The 23520-nt window shown below is 32.0% G+C and overlaps 1 protein-coding gene across 30 annotated transcripts in view; it reads left to right on the forward strand.

Annotated features, from left to right (window-relative positions):
- The window catches only part of by (focal adhesion protein tensin), a 449419-nt gene that overhangs the window by 401059 nt on the left and 24840 nt on the right, over positions 1-23520 (forward strand). For all 30 annotated transcript variants that reach the window (XM_076414748.1, XM_076414751.1, XM_076414757.1 and 27 more), the window contains 3 exons: positions 768-896; positions 6475-6752; positions 20908-21069. In XM_076414748.1, coding sequence (XP_076270863.1) covers positions 768-896; positions 6475-6752; positions 20908-21069 — 569 coding nt within the window. The remainder of the gene's footprint in view (positions 1-767; positions 897-6474; positions 6753-20907; positions 21070-23520) is intronic.

Genomic DNA, 23520 nt, shown 5'->3' on the forward strand with positions numbered 1-23520 from the left:
GGTTCTCGAACGTGACTTAAACATCAACCCGGGTATTTTAATTTAAACGGAATTCGATTTTTTTCGCTCTCCAGCATTGAAATATGATATCATTTATCTTATTGTGCTGTTATTGGTTTGGGTTTAATGCGACATTGTCGAGAAAATGGCACCGGAATCGTGTCAACGTCATTAAAACAACATTAGAAACGTTTTGTTCGTTTTCAGCCGTTCAATCGTTCGGTACATGGACAGAGAAAGGGATTGTTTGTCGGTACGAATGGAGAGACCGATCAGTAATTAGGTGAAAACACTAATAAAGCAGGCATTTCCTGATGCTTTTACTTTTTTTTATGAAACGGCATCATTTTATATCACTTCGATGAAAAAAAAAGCCAACCAAGAACTCTTACCATAATTGTAACATAAACATATAAATCTGAGGATTATTCGAATAAAATTCAATTAGTTCTGATTGCTTCGGCATTAAGAGGTTAAACACCTCTGAAGTTATCGTAAAATGCGCTGGTTATAGTGATTATTTTATATGTTGTTGCATGAATTATTAAACAAACTTGTTAAAAATATCCATAAAAGGTAAAAATTGCATTACACGCTGATGTCGTATTGAGTTACTAATAACATGGAATTTTATTTGCACAGATAATAATTTAATCCTGCAATAGTCGGTATACATGTTCATTATATTCCTAAAAAATCACTGAAGATAGTTCCATAACTACATTATGTCTTCTTGTTTATTTATTTGCTTAATATTTTTATTGCAGATGACGTTAATCATACTTTTGGACCACTAGATGGAAGTATATACGCAACAATAGCCAAGAAACCGGATATACCAGGGGCAGTATCAAGTCCTCTCACTGTGTCCATGGATAGTGGAATTTCTTCAGCAGGTACATCATTTTCCATCATTGAGTTCTAAATGACTTTTCATTGTTCTTTTTATTAAGGGGTATTTTAGTTTATAGAAACTTGAACGAATCGATTTTTAAGAGGACTCTTCAAAATTATATTATATCGGAGATAAATATAGTTTTTTTGGTGACGCGGCAAAAAACCCGAAAGGGCCTCCAGGTTCGAGGTTCCAATTCAAGAACGTTTACAGGGGAAGCTTGACCATGCGGCCATGTTAAAATCAACCCCCTGAAAACTCAGGCCATCATTTTCCCGAAGAACCGTTACGTACTGCGCGTCTCGCAACTTAAGATCGGCAACGCAACAATTTCATGGCTGGATAAGGCCACGTGCTATGTCTCCAGTTCGACCGACGGTTCGGTTGGCATTACCAAATCCAGAAAACAATCCAGAAAGGTTCGGAAATAGCAAAACTACTATCTTCTCTGATCTGCCCTTCTAGCAGACTTTCCATCTCCATCAAATGCTTATTTTACAAGATGTTAATTCGGTTCCATACTTAAGCACTTCATATCTCAGTCATGCCACAAACACCAACTCAGCTCAAGTACTTCTGAAAAAGCGCCTGTTCGCGAACTGGTCGACATGCTGGGAGCTGAGCACCACGTCACCGCTAACTTCCTTTCCAGCCTGAAACGGCCTCATCCGCCGCTGCAGTCCTAACTTTTGCCTCCATACGACAGCATCCTGTCGTGTATTAACTCAAGTTGGCGAATCAATAGTTAGTTTCACTATCTATTATTTCGCCGGGTCCTAGTGCCCAATAACGGCTGTCCGATTAGCGGGTATCATATCCCCAAATTTAATGCAGTAGCAGTAACGACCCACAATGGTCAACTGTAAGGCGGTTTCGGTTTAGTTTAATGGTAAGCCCAGAGGCAGTCCCACATAACCCGGTCCAACTCATCACTCTAGGGCAAGTATCCGCGACTAGGTATACGTCATGCATTCCACTGTCTGCTTTTAGACCAGAACAACAGGAAAAAAATAATCTGAAATTTTTGTGGTATTTTAGTCTATAAAAAATCATTTAAATAAAATTAAAAATCTCTTGCGAGCATATTTTTAAAGGGTTAACCTTTGAAAATATAAGAAAAATCTATTTTTCGACTTCCTAGACTAGAATGCTTCCTTAAAGAATGTATAAGCTGATTATGTTAAAATAAAATGAGATTAATCGTCATCATGCTATAGTAATGGTGGAGAAAATTCGTCTTCTTCTCTACCTCAAGTACAGTTTATCTTCCATTATTTGTTCGCTGTTTCTCTTTCCCTCTTTATCCAATAAACATGTTTTAATTTTTAAACAGATTCTAGTCTTATTTGTAGTATTTCTTTTTATCCATACGCACCATCTTAAGAACATGAAAGCTCTTGCTGATCAGACAATTTATCTTATTACCATTATTCGTCAGAACTTATTTGGATTTGGTTGAGAGCTATAATTGGAAGTAATATTGTTGCTAATACTTTAGTCCTTCCAATATTTATCCATTCAAACGTTTATTTAATACAATATATTTATTCTTAAACTATATGTATCTGGTCTCAACTTCTATATATATATATATATATATATATATATATATATATATAGCGATCTAAGTAAAAATAATATACCTGTTATTTTTCAAAACTATGTTTACGTTTAAATATAGCTAGATTAGCTTATTTCCTGCGTCATTAAACTAACTAAATTAGAATTATCAAAATTTAGATTTACGAGTATTTAAAATATTTCATTAGAAACGACAACTCAAAAGCTTATACAGAGGGGAAAGAGGAATACATTTAATCATTCTATTTCACATTCTTGGTTCAACCTTGATGTTTGATACAGCTCGTCAATAAAGTTAATAGCAAATAGTTAGTAATAGTTAATAATCGTAAATAGTTATTACATATTAAATAATTTCAATATAAGAAAATTTCTGTAAAATAAAGCAATGAAGAGTAAACACGAAATTGGAAATAAAAAAATACAGCTCTTTAAAATACATAGAATATATTTATTTAGACGCACTATAACAACCATTCATGTTAATTGAATCTAACTATTTTCAAAAATATTGAATTACACGAGCGACAAGTTTAGTTGAGTATGTTCAATATACAAATCTCAAGCAAGTTATCTTCTAGAAAAGATGTAACTACAAAAGATAATTCTAATGTTACCAAATAATAACAAGACTTAAAATTCATGGTGTTAACTTGCTCACTATAAACCCATGACTTTTTGAGCTTAAGGTTGTTGCGATAGGTGAATCTCCATGTGAAAATAGCTATAAATTGTTCTCATTGTATTGAAAATGGTTCATAGTTCTTTGAAATTGTTCGTTGTATTTTCGTCCAATAAATGTTGCAATTCGTTGTCTTCGAACTTTTTTGGTTATCCAGATCGTTCTTTGCAATTGATATCAAAATCACCACTTGAAATAGATGAAGCCATTGAAATAAAGTCGAGGCAGCATCAGTATTATTTTTGAAAAGTGTTTGAATGGGCTTCGGCAGCATATTTGTTCAAATCAAAAAAAAGTCATGTTGAAAATACAGTTGCGAATGTTTCATCATTAGCGTCTGTTTACACTGAATAACTCAATAATACTAAATGAAAAACTACTATTTTATGTGGGGAAATATCAAAACCATCGAACAGCTAGGACAGGTTGTTTAACATTAACAATTGTTTATATTGACACCTTTTTACCAATAGATATCGCTGACCAAAATATATGCAAGCGCATTTTTTAGACATTTTTATTACAAATATAACATCGTCTACAAATGTTTTAACGTTCGTCTGTCCTCACAGTGCAAATACTTGGGGATCATAATTTGCAATGATCAAATATTTAATTAAAGAAAAACAAACGAAACGAAATTACCTTTCGGCATAAAATTCTCTAAAAGTCCGAGGAAACAAATTACCAATTCCCATTTATATGGGAGAACAATAATAAATTATTATGGATTTTTCGCATTCCATTTGAATATACCGCGAGCTAAATTAAATCAACCAAAACAATCCGATGACCTTCGATCTTCTGCGAATTTTATGCCTGGCGTTCCTTTATCGACCGAATTTCCTCGCAATAACATGTGCTTTTAGAAGAAAACTGAACAATTTTATGTATACAGCTCAGGGTTAATAATAGACCGAAAAATTCTTTATAAATATTACGAGTATAAACTTCGATATATTGCGAAAGTTGTTGGGATTCTTGAAAAGTAATGCGATAACTTCTGATGATGTTCTTTTTATATCGTCGTGCGTCAGAAAATATTAAATTCGTTGAGAACATAATGTTTTGTAGGTCTATTGTTATTTTTAACGTTTTGAACAGTCTCAGGTATTAAGATACGGAGAGGAAAAAATGGTTTACCGAAGAAAAAAAAGGTTTGTTATCCCATTTTAAAAATGTGGAAGGTTTATTCAATAGATCACTGACATATTTCAGTCATATTACATATATCAAATCATAAAATCAAGTTATTCTTATGAAACAACAAAATTGAATTAACTTAGTGAATACCTAGTGTTATTCCCCTGATTGTTTCAGCTAATGAGCGTTCGAAAACTTGCATCTTATTATAAAGATTGGTCATCAAGTCCTAGAAGATCACTAACAAATATTTTACCAATAATATATTTGCTATCCTTGATAAGGGTAAACTAATGATAATTTATCCTTAATTAGTTACCAAAATGGGGTCACAAAAGTGCTATAAAAAGTTCTAAAATTATCTAAAAATTAATTTTAATTGCAATTTGTAAAGGTGCCAACTATATATAAGGCTGGTGAAAAGATTGTTTCAGTTTTCTCTAATAGATGTAATTAAAGCCACATATTTCTAATAATACGTATTCAATAAAGACTATGCCATATAAATAGTTGGCTTCGATATATATATATATATATATATATATATATATATATATATATATATATATATATATATACAGAATATAGAATATAGTGAATATAAAACATATAAACATAACATATCTCCAAATATAAAGTATTTATAAAGTATTCCTTTTAGAAATATGAATCTTTAGTGCTATCAATTTAAATGTATTACATTTCCTATCTGGCTTATTCAACACAAAAATATATTGAGGCAAGTTATAATTACTTTTACAATGTTATTGTGAAAATTGTGGGACGGGTAATTAAAACGGATGAAGTATATGATATTCGTCGGAATGTAGAAAACATACCAAAAAGTGATACTTCAAAGAACAGAAAAAATATTATAAATTATAGTATTAACAATGTAATAAAATTATATTAACAATAGAATAAAACACTCATGAGATACTATCCTGTCTATAGAATCAGTTTCAGCTTGTTGGTTTATAAATTGTTATTATTTTATCTTATATTAATATATTTTTTTAACATACTTGTTGAATAATTACTTTTTTCTTTCCATGTGTAGACACCAAAAAATCCCACCAATATCGGTTAAATATATATTTGTTTAAGTAAATAATCTAAATAATAAGTAATTTTGCCATCGCCCCATTTAGACACATTTAGGGTTTAAACTGTGATAATATTTTCATAATTTCTTGTGTTTTATTCCTGTAAAAAACGTACATACATAGATACATACATAACATATATATACATATATATACGTATACACACTATATATATATATATATACATATATATATATATATAATTGTATAATTAATAATATATAAAAATTAATAATAAGTCACATACACACATACTTGGGCTGGTTTTTCTAAGGAAAACGATTTCTCGTTTTTTATTTCCGCACATACACTGGATATACAACACTTTTGAGACTAAAGATATATTATAATCAAATAATAGTGATTATAATTAAGTCACAAAAATGCTAAATGTATTCTGTGCCAAGAATATAAAAAATGGCATCATAAACTAACTGAAACAAATCATAGAAACAAACAATCGCATCACGAGAAATGAACAAATGTCTTCGTAGGGCAATTCAAACGAACCAATCAAATAAGTGGTCTCAGTGCCCGCATTGGTGGGACTACTCAAAACATTTCCTCGGTTTCGCATATTTAAGTTAAACCTCTATATAATAATCTATGTGTATAGCTTTAAAGTTTGATATCAGTAGGATAAAATAACTTACATGTCTAATCATAACATTGCATACTTAAACCTAGCGATATCTCTTAGAAAAACCGGTAATGACTTTCCGGTACACATGGTATAGAGCCTCTATTTCTTTTTCATTTATCTTATGGTTGTTCAGTGTGTTCAGTTATCTTATATCTACCTAAACTTGTTAACCACTCTTCCTAAGTAGATCGGATAGCATCATGAAATTATTCGATATTATCCGACAAAGAATTTGCAATGTCTTCATGGAATTTGTTCACGATATTCTCGGGAATGACATCATCATGGGCTCCTAGTGGCACACGGTCATTTTTTAAGGTTGCATATGTACTAATGCATACACATAAAGCACGGCGTTCAGAACAAACGCGCTATGTTTTGTGCCGAAAAAACGCTAAAATCTCTAACGAAATTATCTTTGCAGGCCATCAGCAGAACGCCAATACCACAGCCTCGGGCAGTCCCCCACCGACCGCCCAACCGTCCCCTCTCACGCCGGAGGATCAACATCGCGAGCTTGACGAACTGCTCTCGGACATGATGTTGACAGTACAGAGTATTCCCGACGTGAAGCCGATCGTCTGTGGCGTAGTCGGTGGTGTTGGTGCAGCAGGCGCGACTCAGGATTTTACGCTCGACAATGTCCGTTTCATAGACGAGGAGGACGACAAACATAACCCGTACAAGAGGGATTATCAGAGGGTGAGTTTAATTTTGGTGTTGTTTTTGCGATTTTGGTTCGGATAATGAGCTGTGAGTGGGTACAACGCGAATATTTCGTGACGTAGCAACATTATTATGTAATTATTTGTCTCATTTAAATATATATATATATATATATATATATATATATATATATATATATATATATATATATATATATATATATATATATTGAATAATTTACTATAGCTATCTAGTAAATTAACACTGATAAGTTTTTATCATAATTATTTTTATTAACATCTATGTTATGTCACTGTTTTTAATATGCACTGAGTTCTACCAATAACTTCACCGAACCAGATCAAATGGTTTTACTCCCTTTAGTAAGCTGGAGAACCTCAACATTGATGTACTGGTGGAGTCTCTGTTCATGTCTTTGGAGCATAGTCGTTAACGTTATCGACAGTTTCTACCTGTCATTACGAATTTATTATGGAGCATCAACAATAGCTCGGAGCATCATGTTTTGGAATATTTCTATTGGACTAGAACGTCATAAGTCCAATAATACTAATAGGACTGAATATCTAACGAATAATCAGTACTTAAGTATGAGTTCTTCACATCTTTTCTTAACATATGGCTTGGTGAAACAATATGCACTGATTTATCCCGATTCATTTTAATACACCACTTTCTGTCCAGCATTGTCTCGGCAATAGATGCTTGTAATTTGTCAGTTGATTTAGTGTTGTTCTCTTCGATGGCTATAAAACAATATTTTCATTATATATAGGCAAGTCTTCAGTAAAAGGACAGGTCTCAATATACTTCCCTGTGGTACACCTGCTTGTATTATCCCCAAGTTAGGAGAAGCATCATCTTGTTTGAAACTCTAACATTTTTGAATATTGGTCATGCAGAAGGATTTTAATCTTATATCCTCTTGCCAAACTTTATCGAAAGCTTTAGCAACATCTAAAAATATTGCAAAATTTTATTTTCTTCAAGCGATTTAGTGATAAATAGAATTTTCATCATTTCCTGTCCAATTATGCAGGGTAATGATTTGACGTCATCCTCTGTATGGGGTTGTAACATTCTCCCAAAATGGTCTGCAAATATTGTAGCCTTCTCCTGATTATCTCTGGCCCAGCCCCCATACTTATATTCAGATAAAGTTTTACTCGTACAAAGTTCTAGTCGTTTCTATTTAACATGATTTTTGGATTTGAGTTTCATATGACTGATGAATTGAAGTAATTTGTTTGTAAAGTTTATTCGTTCTTATCCACTGTTGCTGAGGAGTACTCTAACATTTGCAAATATAGCTATTCTGATACCTTATAATTCAGGTAGATCAATAGTATGAAAGAATAAACATAAATTCAACAACTATAAAACTAAAGTAATTTGATAATTAATATTTGTCTTTTTTTATTTTGAAAGTCTTTTCGAGATTGTAGTTATTTCTACATACTGCTCTACAAATTTTCAATAAGTCTAATTCCTAATCATTTGTTAAGCGTCTATAGTTTCAAAAATAAACTGGAGTATTAATTTACTTAATTAACAATGGAAAGAAAATTACAATATTAACAGAATAAGAGCAAAATGTGAATGTGAATTTTTACACTCATTTTATATTTCCTACAATTAACATATATATATATATATATATATATATATATATATATATATATATATATATATATATATATATATATATATATATATATATTTATACTCCTACATTCAGTTCCATCATTCCGATACATATATTGCACTTTTATGGATTCCGTATTGGTATTAGACATTGTAACTTAATGAATATTTTCTTCCTTTAACTAGCATTCAGTAAATAAATATTCAGGGACTCCAGATGACCACTTTATTAACTTTATTTGTCGCACACCCAACATTTTAACTAACTGGAGAGTCTCTTAAGATGTCGAATAAACCATTATCAAGAGTTGGCTATTGCTGGCTGACGTGTTTCCCTACAAACTTAACTGACTGATGTTTTAATCGAAATAAAAAAAATCACATTAACAAGTATAACATATAGTCTATTCAAAGTTTTTTTGTACATACGTCATCGAGATGTTTAATGTATTGCCTGTCGCAATTTGTAAATTCGTTTCAGAATCAGACAATATTTTCTTTCACATTTTATTCTAGTTAAAAAGAGACACAATGCTATCTGATTAGTTCGAACGCGTAAACGAATGAGCCTGTCAAAGTCGTCTGGTTGTCAGGCGTACGTAAAATTCTTGAAAGCAATAGTGATAAGAGGTTATAATTCTAACCTATAAGCTATTGTGGCTGTATAATTAACTGTAGTTCTTAGATGTACTATAATGTTAAAATATATTATATTTGATAACATTTTTGTTCAATTATATTATTTAGATTAGAATTTTGTTGTATGCCAAAGCCAAACTGAACTGCAACGTTTTGATATCACAAATTTAGATGACGTATGTACAAAATAACTTTGAATATACTATGTATAATAAATACTACATAATCAATCCTTTTTCAAAATTAAATGTTATAAATATTTTATTTTCTAAAATTATATACGATTTCAATTGAATGGAAGTATGAGTGAAGTGATTATAAAATAAATACGGATAATAAAATTCATTCAGTTTAAATCTACGTCGTATTGATATATCTGATACATGAATATATGAAAACTGGTATGTGCCAACATTTTTACGATATCTAGAACCGATGTAGACGTTTATGTACTTTTCCTTATCAGGATTTTTTAATGCATTCAGAAATAAATTTATTATGGCAGGTATACTTGCTTTAATCAATTTATATGGCATCTATCCTCCCATCTTATGGATCTTTCCCATCGCTTGTAATAGTTCACAAATTGCGACTAGGTTCATATTCACATTTTTTGCCAATTATTTTTGAACTACTGATGGGCCTCCATTCAATCACTTCAGACCTTCAAACGTTTTTGACCTAGGAAAACGTTGTTTGTCTTGAACGTTGAAATCGCCAAATTTTCATATATTCTTATAGTTCACCAGCAAACGATGACGTTCGCCGACTATTTTCTTTTGATAAAACAAGAAAATGCAGGTGTTCAGATACAAAACCTTACGTTTTCAGAATAGTATAAATCTATAACGCTGTTGCACCAACACGTGGTATTATGGACAATAACTTAGGACCTTCAAATGTTTTTAACCTAGTAGAACGATCTTTGTCTTGAACTATGAACTTACCACATTTCTTTCACATGTTCTTATAAGTTTGGAACATCACCCAAGGCTTCAGCAGTAAACGATGACGTATTGTAATTGTCGAGGTTCAAATTGCATCCCCGAAATATTACGCATCATAAAATAACCACATGAATTTTAAATAAATTATTAGTCTCGTTAATAGGCAATACAACCGATCATAAATTAAGCACTATTTACGATCCTATTTAGTAATAGTTCACAAATTGCGACTAGGTTCATATTCACATTTTTTGCCAATTATTTTTGAACTACTGATGGGCCTCCATTCAATCACTTCAGACCTTCAAACGTTTTTGACCTAGGAAAACGTTGTTTGTCTTGAACATTGAAATCGCCAAATTTTCATATATTCTTATAGTTCACCAGCAAACGATGACGTTCGCCGACTATTTTCTTTTGATAAAACAAGAAAATGCAGGTGTTCAGATACAAAACCTTACGTTTTCAGAATAGTATAAATCTATATATCTATAATCTTCAAATGTTTTTAACCTAGTAGAACGATCTTTGTCTTGAACTATGAACTTACCACATTTCTTTCACATGTTCTTATAAGTTTGGAACATCACCCAAGTCTTCAGCAGGATCAGTAAACAATGACGTATTGTAATTGTCGAGGTTCAAATTGCATCCCCGAAATATTACGTATCATAAAATAACCACATGAATTTTAAATAAATTATTAGTCTCGTTAATAGGCAATACAACCGATCATAAATTAAGCACTATTTACGATCCTATTTACATTTGCAAGTAAATAGTGATTAATATTTATTAAAATAATGAATTATGGAAACCAAAACAATCGCTTTCAATAACCCGATAAAAAATGTTATCTCATTTATTCGATGTTTATATTTTTGCATCTTACGTTTTACATTTCGACATAATTAATATCGTTCACGACTAATTATTGGCAGCCGTTATTATATCTTCCAATTAAATTATCTTGAAATTTCAGGGAATTGTCCACAATTTTACGAGGTTGTTTGGTTTGCGGAGTCTTCTTCCTTAGATAAATTAATCGGCTTTATATATAGGCGATGACTAATTTGTAAAATCTTTACGGAAACCTATGTTGATGTTTTGCGATAAATTTGTGTGTTATTATTTATAATTTCCTTATCTCAATTATTTATAGCTTTTCTTTCTGACTACATATATATTTATAGTTTTGTTGATATCATGTTGAAGTTGCCGAGATCAATAGAATAAACAAACATAGAATATGATCTCCCGAGTTTATATGTAAGGTGAAAAATATATTTTTACTTATTTCTTATTCTTTTCGAAGACTCCAATATGGACTAAACTAACATGGCCAGTTTCAGTGGTAGATTAAGATAAAGGATTTGAAAGTAAAAACATGTTCAATAATTAATTCAATTATGTACATCAAGCATAATGAAAAACCATCCTGAACTTACGTAGATAGCAGCTCATAAGTTATTCCTTTAAGTTTATAATTGTTTACTTTTAAAAAGAATTTCTAGTCTACGTACTAAGATCCTATGTTTAAGAATCGTATCGAAGATTGGTGATCAAGTTATGAATCGTATGATTAAGGTCCTTTGTAAAAGAAAGCATGCCAGAACATAACACTTTTGTTTTGTTTTTACATATAAATCATTTTTAACGTGATTGCTATAAAACTAACGTTATAAGAACAAATTTCGTTAAAATAATACATAGAAAAAGACGAATGTAACGAAATATATCCTAAACATTTTTCATACCAAAGCATAAAACCAAAACTAATAAATCTAGTTGCCGGTTCGAACCCTGCTGTTTAACATTTGTGGCTGTGTGTGATTGTTCTTAGGCAGGAGTGTAAAATCCGACAAGGAAAATGATCCCAGTCACGCTAGTAACCAGGCTGGGTAAGACCGGATGTCTTCTGGGATGATTTCTAAGTTGGTCACTAGGCTTAATGCCGAGGACCATGGTTCGGAGCCCACGTTTAAACTGTAAGTCCAGTCCAGATAAACCCTCGTTGGTAAAATAAGACTTTAAGATATTAAAAAAGTAATAAATCTGTCAATTCTTTTTGCTGTTATACCTTTGACTCCCTGGTGATTTTGAAGTTCATCTGAAACTCTTCTCTTTCTAGTTCTTAGAGAATTATATAAATTCTTGTAGGAATGTTCGTCGGGTCGGTCAGTCGGTCGAAATGTGTGGCTGCCGCTGCGATTATTTGTCAGAACACTCCCTACTATTTCTGGAAGGAATTTGCACGAGAACTGAAAACACTGGTTGAAGAAATACTGTTTATTTTAATATTAAATTATACATGTGATCGACGGGAGACGGTAGCGCTGTGGAAGTGGTACTATTACAAGGGGATGGAGAAAAGAAAAGAGAACGAGACGTCGTCGTGATGGTCTTTTATAGCCTGGAACTGTATGGTACCAATCCACCGGCGTTGTCAACCTTTGTAGTTGTTGTTGATGAATTCCTGGTGGCCTAACACTAGCCATGCTATTTCCATTTTAAAAGGGACTGTTCAAATACAAATAAAACGGAAAATTAAAGAAAGATGTGTTAGTATATAACCATATCGAACAGAATAGGTGTGGCTACATAATAAGACGAAAGAATCCATATTAGCAGGCACTGCTACAGAATTTCGTGTCTGCTGACATATGTTTTCGGTATTGCCGGTCACCAGCAATGGCATTAGAGCAACGCAACATTAAAAACCATTTCATTATTTTTAATAAACCTTTTAAATTCGTACTTAATTTTGAAGGTTTGGTATATTTTGATACTTGACTATAAAGATTTCAAAAATATTAATATATATATTTCAAAATAATATTATTTTAAAAATTATTTTAAATTAAATTAAAAAAATATCGATATTTTTCTCGGTTGCCGACACCCCTACTGTATGGTATGGAACCATTTGCCAGCCATCCGCTGTACAGTCCTGATTCGACACTGCATGAAGCCGTTCATGAGTTCAAAATACATGTTTCGAAGGTCTGACCCGAAATTTGAACATAAATACATCGATTAAACCATGTTATATAATCAAGAATATATTAAGTTCAACAGTAAGATCATCATAACTAGCTGGAGGTTCTTGTTCAAGTTCAAAAATACATAAAGTATCAATCTTGTTTGTCTAACCTGGCTCCATATCATCATACCTGTTGACTCTACATGGAAGCTTTCACGACAAAAAAATGCCAGACGTTATGAAAAACAAACTCACTATCTACGATTTTAAAGTTTTTTGCGAATTACGACAGTTTTGGCGCAGAGGGTTATTTTAAATAAACGCGATTTGTTTGATTTATTTCTAATCTAATCTAAAAATCAGTATAAATATTGAAACGCAAAAAATCAAACTCTTGTGTAACATACGAGCAAATAGTAAATAATCTATGTTTCAATACCGGGATTCCACCTTTGATAAGTATTCGAAGTACAAATATTTATCTATTATATAATTTTATTGAAAAAGAAAATGATGAAATGAAATACGTTTGTTAAATAACTCAAGTATATACCCTTTTGCATCTCAACAACTAAAAGCTGTTTATGCCCGCTGTATCCTACTGTTGCGATAGCCGCGGGTTCGAATCCTACCGGGGCATGGTCGTAAATTTATGTTTGTGATATTTTGAAATTTGTGATTGTCCTAGGCTAGAGTGTAAAATCCGACAAGGAAAATGATCCCAGTCGGTAGGCTTAATGCTGAGGACTGTGGTTCGGAGCCCACGTTAAACTGTAGGTCCAGTCCAGATAAATCTTCGTTGGTAAAAGGAGAATTTAAAATACATTAAGAAACATCTGTTTATCTCACAAGATAATTTGGGGACTGAATGTGTGTTTTAAAATTGGTTCTAGTTTTCGAAATATTCAATAAATTTATTATTCTATACCATTAAGAGCCAGCCATTGAATTAAAAGGTATTAATCAGACATTAACAGTGGCTGAACTGAGCTTTTATACTACTTGGAATCTGTTTTCATGGCTTGGTATTATTCACCTTCAAGTTTATAATTACTTATAATCAAAATTTATTGTTTGGTAGGAATACACTATACAATTTCTTTTCCATGCACACACATTATGTTAAAAAATTTTTGGATGATTTATAAAAATAGCTCATAATTATTAACGAAATGACACATAAAATCCTATTAATCATTTTTAACCGACTTCAGAAAAGGAAGAGGTTCTATGACGACTGTATTTTTTTAAATATATGTTCGTCGATTTCTCCGTTTAGAGTGGTGGTCACTTCCGAGGTAGTCCCATTAGAACCAAGTCAGGATCTGGTGGCGGGAAGGGGGAGAAATCGAGGGAAACCCTCAAATTTCAAAGGCACATACAAAGTTTTCACATATTTTTATTATCTAGAATAATCAGATATTTGTGCATAACGTTATTGCTGGACTGATGTAACGGAAGACTGGCGGCCGTTCAGTGCAGAAGCTGTTGAGTTTGCTTTTTAAACACTAATCATGTCGCATGAGAAGCCGTAGAAATATTGCAGGCAACTGCTTTTATGGTGTAGTGGTTAAAGTGAACATTTGTCAAATTACAAAGGTTAGGTAGCGGACCCCGGCGCCTGAAGCGTTCCTTATTTTCAATAATTGCTTCTTTAATCCTATTTTTGTTTCATACGGGCTGCACCTTTACTTGACCTACGCATTGTAACACTTAATAAAATAACTGCTTAATTTATTGACCAAAGATCACTAAAAAAAACACTCAAACACAAAAACAAAAAACTAAAAACACTAAAAAGAGAAAAATAAAATGTTTTAACAAAAAAAAATTGAAGCGGCTTCAAAATTTAAATAAAGAACTCGCTAAAAGGTAAAAGTTATTCAAACTTATATTTTTAACACAAAAAAATGTCTTAAAATAAAATATGTACATAATAATCGTTGTAACAACTAAAGAGAAAAACAAAAACCTTATTTGACCTCTATACTACACATATTTTATATTCTACTATATACACACAATTTAGCTTAATACCTACCTAAAGATCTGCTTATCATTTTGAAGTCGGGACCGAGCCCAAACAATACAAAAATAATAATATAATTTTTTGCCATATACCCAAAGGTAGGTATTAAGCTAAATTGTGTGTATATAGTAGTATATAAAATATGTGTAGTAGATAGGTTAAATAGGGTTAATTATTATGAACATGTTTTTCTTTAAAACGTTTCTTTTTGTGTTTTTTGAAGTCGGTTCAATTTTTGTGTTAAAAACATTTTATTTATTGTAGTTATACTCAAATGTGGTTTCACCCATTGTGTATACAGCTTACTGTTTCTACGCTAGAATTCGCAACTTAAATGAATTCTTTTGTTGTTGTTGATGATGAATGTTGCTCTTCGAACTCAATGACTAACCCAAGTCATTGCAGTGTCATTGACGCCCGCAGTAAAATCATCTCTATCGGCATATTTTCTTCCCCACTTATTTCGGTTCGATAAAATGTCCTGTAGACCTATAATAAGACGATATTTCAACCATACACCGGTCGTTAAAATATTTTAATGACTGTCCGATTTCACGGCATCATCAAATAACAATTTCACCTCGTTGAAAACCAATTCCGCGGACATTTTATTAGAAGAGGACATCAATCGCGCTGATCGAGTCAGCCAGCCCATCGCAAAAATCTATTCCATCTGTATTCTAATCCGTCGTTTGAATATTCTAATTCGTTTTTACGTCTCTCCGAAGCCGTCCGTGTTCGACTTTCGTTCGTTTTTTTCCCTCGAGATGGCGTGCGGAATTTGCACTTTTTTTCTCGATTTTCTCCTCTCGGCTTTATTTCAATTGCCCGAGACTTTTTCCTTATTTTATGTTTATATCGGGTACGGAGATAAGCCGATTTAAAATTAAAAGCTCGAGACAAACCGGTAGCTAATTAAATTTTATATGTTTAGTCGCTTCTTTATACGCTCTCTTGATATTTTTTTCTTGACAAATAAGATTATTTATAATAATACTGACACAGTCCCTCTCTTTAGATTAAAAAGTGCCAAGACAAGGTTCAAGAATTAGATAGATCTTCAAAATACAGCGTTGCCAGAGTTTAATATATTTCGTTACTTTACTGAATTGGTAATTATTCTTAGGTTATTTTTATGATAGATTCTATTCGTTCAATGAAAATGTATTCTACCAAATGACTAAATCGCCACACAAAGCAATATAATACTGTAATATAATATTCTGGATTTTAACATACAGGGGATAAGCAAAATAATATGAATACCATGCAATATAGTACATATTGTGGTATGTTGGCAACACTGTTTCCGTGTAAACAATGCGAAGCGTGTCCATTTCATTTCACGAGTGACAGAACTGGCAGAAACCTTCGAACATTGTGGATTGTGCATCGAAAAAGGATTGTGGCCAGACGACACAAAACTACAACTGCATAAGTGACGGCAGAACTCGATACATTTTTACATTGTTTCCTACAAACGGAATATAATTTATGTATGAAAAAGCTACAGTAACCTTCCCACAGTCAAGCATGTAGTCTTTATGATATGAGATACTCAATGAAGTTGTTACCATAACCAGCAAATTTCTGCCAAACACGACCATATTCCAAGATGATAATGCGCCCATATACACAGCCAAAATGATTCAATTTTGAGAAATATCAGAACATCATGAAACATCTTCTCTGGTTGGTACCATCGCCGGACCTCAACATAATTGAACGATTTGGATAAGTTTTAGAACACAAAGATTGAAATAAACCTCCATCATCCTCTCGTTATCATCATCATCATCCATCATCTCACATGACAACAGTGTTGCCGATTCCCGAAATATAAATAGTGACCGTCGTATGTCGATCGGAGTTTAAAATAATAATAATCTCATACGTTGCAATGATATTAAAATGAACAACCCATGCACGTAACCCACGCATAATTTTACAATCACCGAAAATGTAATGCAAAAATAGGACAAATTGTCTTAAAACCATCAAGAGACATTTGCAACTATGTGTGGGTGTCGGGTTGTTTATATATAGGTGTCGTCGACCTGACCTGGGATTCAAACAAAACTAAAAGATCTTTTTACATCCACATTTTTTGTTGTGCCAAAATAATTTACATATTTTATAATAATAATAATTCAGTTTCAGATTTCATAAACTCCATTAATTTTAAAGTAAATAGACAACGAAGTGGCACCTAAACACACGTACCATATTCCAATGGTGCCATTCTCGTCTAAAACACACTCAAAATTAATCTTAACACGTTGGTTTTGTTTTTATAGAATGTTATATTTGAACTAAAAAGGTTAGTCCGGAGTGAATGGCAACAAGATTATGTTAAAAAATATTTATCGTTTTGCTATTTTAAAATATAACGGTACCATTTAATAATACCAAATGGTGGCCATAAAACTGTACCCGCCCACTAGATGAATTTTAAGCTATTCCAAATGTAGTTTTGCTATAAATGCTGCACAGTTTCTGTTCAAACATATATTAATTTAATTATTACGTATTTTATAATTACAAGAGTACTTTGGAATTGTTCTGGTTTCTTTATTAAGAACGCTTATAATTTTTATAGTTTTATCGTACAAATTAATCTACAATTTAACAAAATTATTTTTGTTTAACAAATATTTTAAATGGTTTGATTGCAATTATCTTGTAAGCACAATTTTTTGCAACTCTTGGCAAACGTTGCAAAATTAATGACAATAATAAAAATTTTAATTTCCAAGAGCTAAAAACAGATTAAACTTAAATCTAACTTTTGCTGATATTCAACATTCCTGTTATAAACCTGTTTCAAGTTTTTATAATCAAATAATAGTCTTTTGTAATCTTTTATATCATTTTCAACATCAAAAATTGTAGTTGTTTTTTAAGTAAAATAAACATATAATCAGAAAAAATAATCTTTTAAATTTGTTTGTTTATACATTCTGTATTTTTATTTTTATTTTAACGCCTACCTGATTTCGAACATTACAACTAATGCTGCAACTATAAATTAATAATTTACTTTTAACAACTATGATGTAATAGTATTAAAGAAAGGATTTCTTCTGACGATGATAGATGTATATTTTTTTAAATCCTACTCGATTATACTAATATTGGGTTTGCCAGCCAACAGAATTTTTTCAACATCAACACGACTACCGAGCTATTTATCCTGCTTCCTTGCATATTCTCAGCTCTGTAAACCTGTAAAATAGTTTGAGGGAGATGAAGAATCGTTTAGAATGACGAACCAGAGTAGATGAACAGAAGTGGTAGTTGTCAGAAATCTATAAAACCATAAAATAACCAAGTGGTAATTATGGTGAACTCTCTGTTACCAAAGGAAGTCATCAACCTTGTAGAGCTTATGTGTGACGGCTATCTGACGAAGGATCCATAATTATATTAGTCTATATTTCTTGTAAAACTGGATTATATTAACTGATTACCTTAAAAAGGCCGAACAATTACAGACGTATATTATTATAAACCTTCTTGACTAGCTAGATGCCAAAATTTGCCGCAAGAGGCCTAGTACCTACACATGTACACTATTCTTCAGATTTTACACCCTTGAACTACGGAAATTTATTTCTGAACCAAGAACTTCAGAGGACTGTAGATGAATATTTTCACAGTCTTCCATACCCTCACTTCCTAAAAGCACTACTGATGCTGGAGAAACACTGGACTAAGAGAGACTAACGAGATTTTTTCATCTTATCCTGGTGTAGTTTTTCCGACCTTAGAACTGTGGACCCGACTTCACAAATTCTGGTTTCATTTATAACTTTCAGTGTCCATCAATGGAAAAATTCTCTTAAAAAAGTTGAGCAACATTGAAAAGTTGTAGGGGGAGTAAATTTGACTAAAATGATTAAAGCCAAAAGTCACTAGAAATGCATCTAGATCTCAAGTTCAAAACAAAATTTTGCTTTCTTTGAAGTGATTCAACACGTTAAGTACAGCGGGTGCTTTCTACACATTATATTTATATGTCAAAATGAAGTACTTAGTCTGAATAATATCATCCAAATCACATTCTATCAATCACAAGAACACAGAGTCTGTAAAAGCTGTTTGAATTAGACGTTGTTAGATTAGAATTTGAATTGTTATTTCATTTCTTTCGGTTATTCAACTATATATTATCTCATTTTGGTATTATAACTATATAATAGCTAGAAAATAAAATATACATAACTATTTCAAAACATCTCAAACTATGACGCATTTTTTTTCTAAAAAAATATAATGGCCTTATTCTACTGTTCAAGATAGTCATTGTTATTGAATACAAAACCTTTTGACTTATTTCTTCTTATTTTACGGTGAGAAACAATCTTCTAAATCCAGTCCAACTCCATATGTAAATGCTTTTCATTCTAAAAGGAATAAAAAGGTACATCGGGTCAATTTTAATTGATTCTTGCTAACCAGGAGAATTATTGAGACAGGCGTAATAATTTTTCCCCTATGAGCATCTAGTTTCTTCCTTTTTCCGCAGAAATGCAACGTTTCAATTTAAATTGCAAATAATTAATCGGTAGTTTTTGTGGCCTTCGCATCGAACATTTTGAAAAAGCAACTTGTCAGTTCTAATTAGATGTGATTAAGCAGAAATATTGTGAGCGCCACGTAAAATTTATGAACTAACATTAGCGTGATAAGTTTGCTACAAGATAGATTCTCTTTTTTGAGAAATTACATTGAAATATATCTTGAGTTAGGTTTTATATAACTATGTGTGTTAATTATTCGCTTTTTTACTCATCTTTACGTATATAATTTTCCTGTCTATGTGTAGGTAATTAACTAAACAACTCTTAAATTACATAAAACTCGTACATCAAAATGATCTTTTAAAATATAAGGAACTTCTGTTTATGATTTATTTGTTTTAAGAGTCTAAATATTTAAAAATGAACAGTTTTACTTTTCCTGTCGTATTCAACAGAAGTTTATTTTATCAACGCCCAAATATAATCCTCCATAGTGCTTTCAGTGTACTGGGTATTCGAACATCAGAATCAAGTAAACTGTTTTGTTATAACCGCAATGCCAATAACTCAATAACAAATAAATATTTTTTGGAATATTTAAGTATCTTATTAAGTCATTGAGGTCTTCATAGTTGACGAGGTGTGGTACGATTACAGATGAACTCCGTGATGGATAGCAGGCAGCTAACTTGAGAGAGTAGTTAATTTTCCAACACAGAAGAGGATTTTGTTTTGTATGGGGTATTGGAGCTAATATCGATGGAAGATCAGGATAAGAGGTGTTATTTGTGTGTTTCCCTTAAGAGGATTTACAATGCAAAAGTAACAATCTGTGTGATGACTCCTCCAGATTATTGGCAGCAAACTTCATTGCTCTGTTTTCATTTCTGTACCAGCTTATAATAAGACGTACCACATAAATTAATGAGTGGTTCCATATAATAAAAAAAAGAAAAGAAAATAAACTCACCTTCCAGAAGATATCTGCAAGAGTTACATGATACATGTGGTACCAGTACATTTTTATACAGCCACATGTACATTTTTTGTCGCGACTTTTAACAGGTAGGTGAACTAAGCTTGACAGGCCTCGCAAATGTTTAAATTTGTACTTGAATCGTACTTTTTTTCTCTTACTTTAATAAATTCGTCACAAATATAGCAAAACTGTTTTTTTTTTCAATTTTGAACTCATAAAAAATATATAATTCACGTTATGTTTCTGTAATATGCAAATATAGACTGTTATATAGAAATTAGCGACGCTAGAAACACTACCCCCCGCCTTCTTAGGCCTTTTTCGACAGCAACAGCGCGCAAAGAACGACATTAATTGGACGAGGAAATCAAAATATCTCAACAACGTTTTTATATCGATAAAAATTAATACATTTTTAATTTTCAGGAAGAAGAAAAGGAGAGCATTCCCTATCACGCTCGGGAGAACAGTAAGCCGTTTAGTTACGGCATCAACCAGGATATGATCGGCGAATCTAAGGGGCTTTCGAGCCCCAGCCTCGTGCGTAAAGCCAGCGTTAACAAGAGCCACGGCGATACTTTAGCCAAGGTAAACATATATAATACCCTGCCATCTGTTCGTATAAGAATTATATGGATGTAAACGGTATGAAATAAGTATACGATGTATACAAAGTACTTAACCGAGTGTTATTTGTCGATTTATATGATCGATGACGTTTTGATGTTTTTCTGATAAAATCATAACTCTCACATTTTTGAGCGAAATACTGAACCAAGTGATTTGTTCAAGTCTCAGTTTTCCAAAAGACAGATCGGAAGAATTGCTAGTCGAACGAGACAAAGTCTGGGCTGTAGGGTGCATCAACATATTTGACCAGTTTCGAGCCGTTCATTACGGACAATTCCTTTCTAATCTGATCAAACACTTGGCCTCTGTTTCCTTATCATCTTATAAACCCAGATAAGCTCTGCCCACGATATTTCTTGATTTATTATTTCACGTGATCCACTCATAAACATTCCATTCGGAGGTGCATCGATTCCAACAGTTTTTTTACTGTTAGTTTATGTATAACTCAAACATCGAGCTTGTTTTGGTATTCTGTCGTATGTGGAGTTGTTTAAGAATTTCTGTGGCTTTTGCAACGGGCGAGATTAATATCGACATTTCCAGTAGGAAAACGAACAAACCAATTCTGACTCGTCACTCACACACCACGGAACTTTCTTTAAAACTGCAGTGAATGTTTCTTTTGTCAGAACTAAAAAACAAAATATGACGAACGTCGGAACTTTTAACCCGCGATTTCGGTTCATCAAATATTTAAGGGTATAGAAATCAGCACATGCGTCAAACTGGGAGGACCAATTTTCTTTTGATGTGCTCTTTATATTTAGCTAAACTGCTTTGAGCCATTCAAAAAAGAAATATGTTTTTTTAGATATAAAAACGCAACAATGAACTTCCGAGCTTCTGGAATATCCATTTTCGAAGCATAAAAACCTTTAACTGAGTAAATAAATAGCGCCATATCCAGAATATTTTATAGACTTTCCTAGATGTTCCAAACTCATTCAATAAATATTACTAGGAATTACATCTAAGAAAAAGCCAGAAATTACTTTTTCTCAAACTTATATATTTACCACTATCCACGGAAAATTGCCCTAAAAATTCTATTTTTATTATTTCTCCAGTTAACGCTACAATACACATGATGCCACTTATCAAGAACCGCAAAAATATTGTGTATAATCATATAAGATAGAGAGATTGCACTTTAGTAGAAATAAATTCACAACATTTTAAAATTTACTTTTTTTTATTATGTCAAATACCATTCAAAAGCTTTACGAAACTTTGACGTCACTTATCGTTTTCTGGCATCTATAATTTCATTATTACAAAATCGGTTTATCGAAATACAATTTTTCAGAAACACCTGCCATGAAATGTAGTACAAGATTGAAAAAAATACCAACGATATAACATCTAGCAAAACAAAAATAAGCCCAACCCTTAGGTATAACAGCCTCATATTGTCATATCTAATGATAGCAAAATCACCAGTTGGCAACTGTGAGAACAGTATTATCAACATCAAGTGTCCCATAAATCCTAAGATACATCAAAATTGTATCGATGATGAACCTGAAAAAGTTTATGGTTGAAATGAAGAAAACATTTGATGATGTATGTTTGATTTTCTTTGAACATTTAGCATTAGGTCCTTGGAAGGAACTGTTTATTATCTTCTCAACGTAAATTCTTAAACCAGATCTCTGTTTAGTTTCTTTTACTTTATTAACTTCAATGGGAACACTTGGGATCATACACAATCTATGCTTAAGTATTAAAGTTTGTTATAACAATATACATTCCAGGATATAAAAAGTTGATAAAATCACACCGTCCAACTATTTGATGTACAAGAAATCAAATATTTGATAATACTACATTTTTATAATTTTTTTGTAATGATGGGATTTTATTGGTTCTTTTTGAAGGTATGTATTTAAATAATGTTTTTCTTTTTTTTTAAGAGTTTTAGTTGATCAGTAATATTAGAAGATCATCTTCTTTCTGATTGGCATTCAAATTTTGTAAAAATATATGCTATTTTCATTTACGCTTATATAACTAAAGCCATCACATGAGGTCAAATGTAATTGTCCGTATTATTTGGCTACTGAAACAAGAATTAAAGTTATTTGGGAAATATTATTATTAAGGAAAGTTTATTTAATTTAATATCACGTTTTTGAGACACGTTAGGCGTTATTCGAGGTAGTAAAAATAGAAAATACTTACGTCAAAAGGGTATTCACAATGGTATGCTACTTTATCGATGTGGAAGCTTCACCTGTTAGTTCTCGTCTTACAAGACTTAACCACATTTCTAAAACTTTTTCCAACCTTATAACGACAACAAACAAGCTGTTTGGAATTTTTATCAATGTATTATTACGTTCAGAAACCCCATACAATCGATAGGCATTATAATGCATAATTAACAGACTTACAGATTTACATTAA

This window comes from Rhynchophorus ferrugineus, unplaced genomic scaffold (genome assembly GCF_030347505.1).
Source record: "Rhynchophorus ferrugineus isolate W39M unplaced genomic scaffold, kcgeb_rfMv2 rfM9, whole genome shotgun sequence".
Classification (NCBI taxonomy): Eukaryota; Metazoa; Arthropoda; class Insecta; order Coleoptera; family Curculionidae; genus Rhynchophorus; species Rhynchophorus ferrugineus.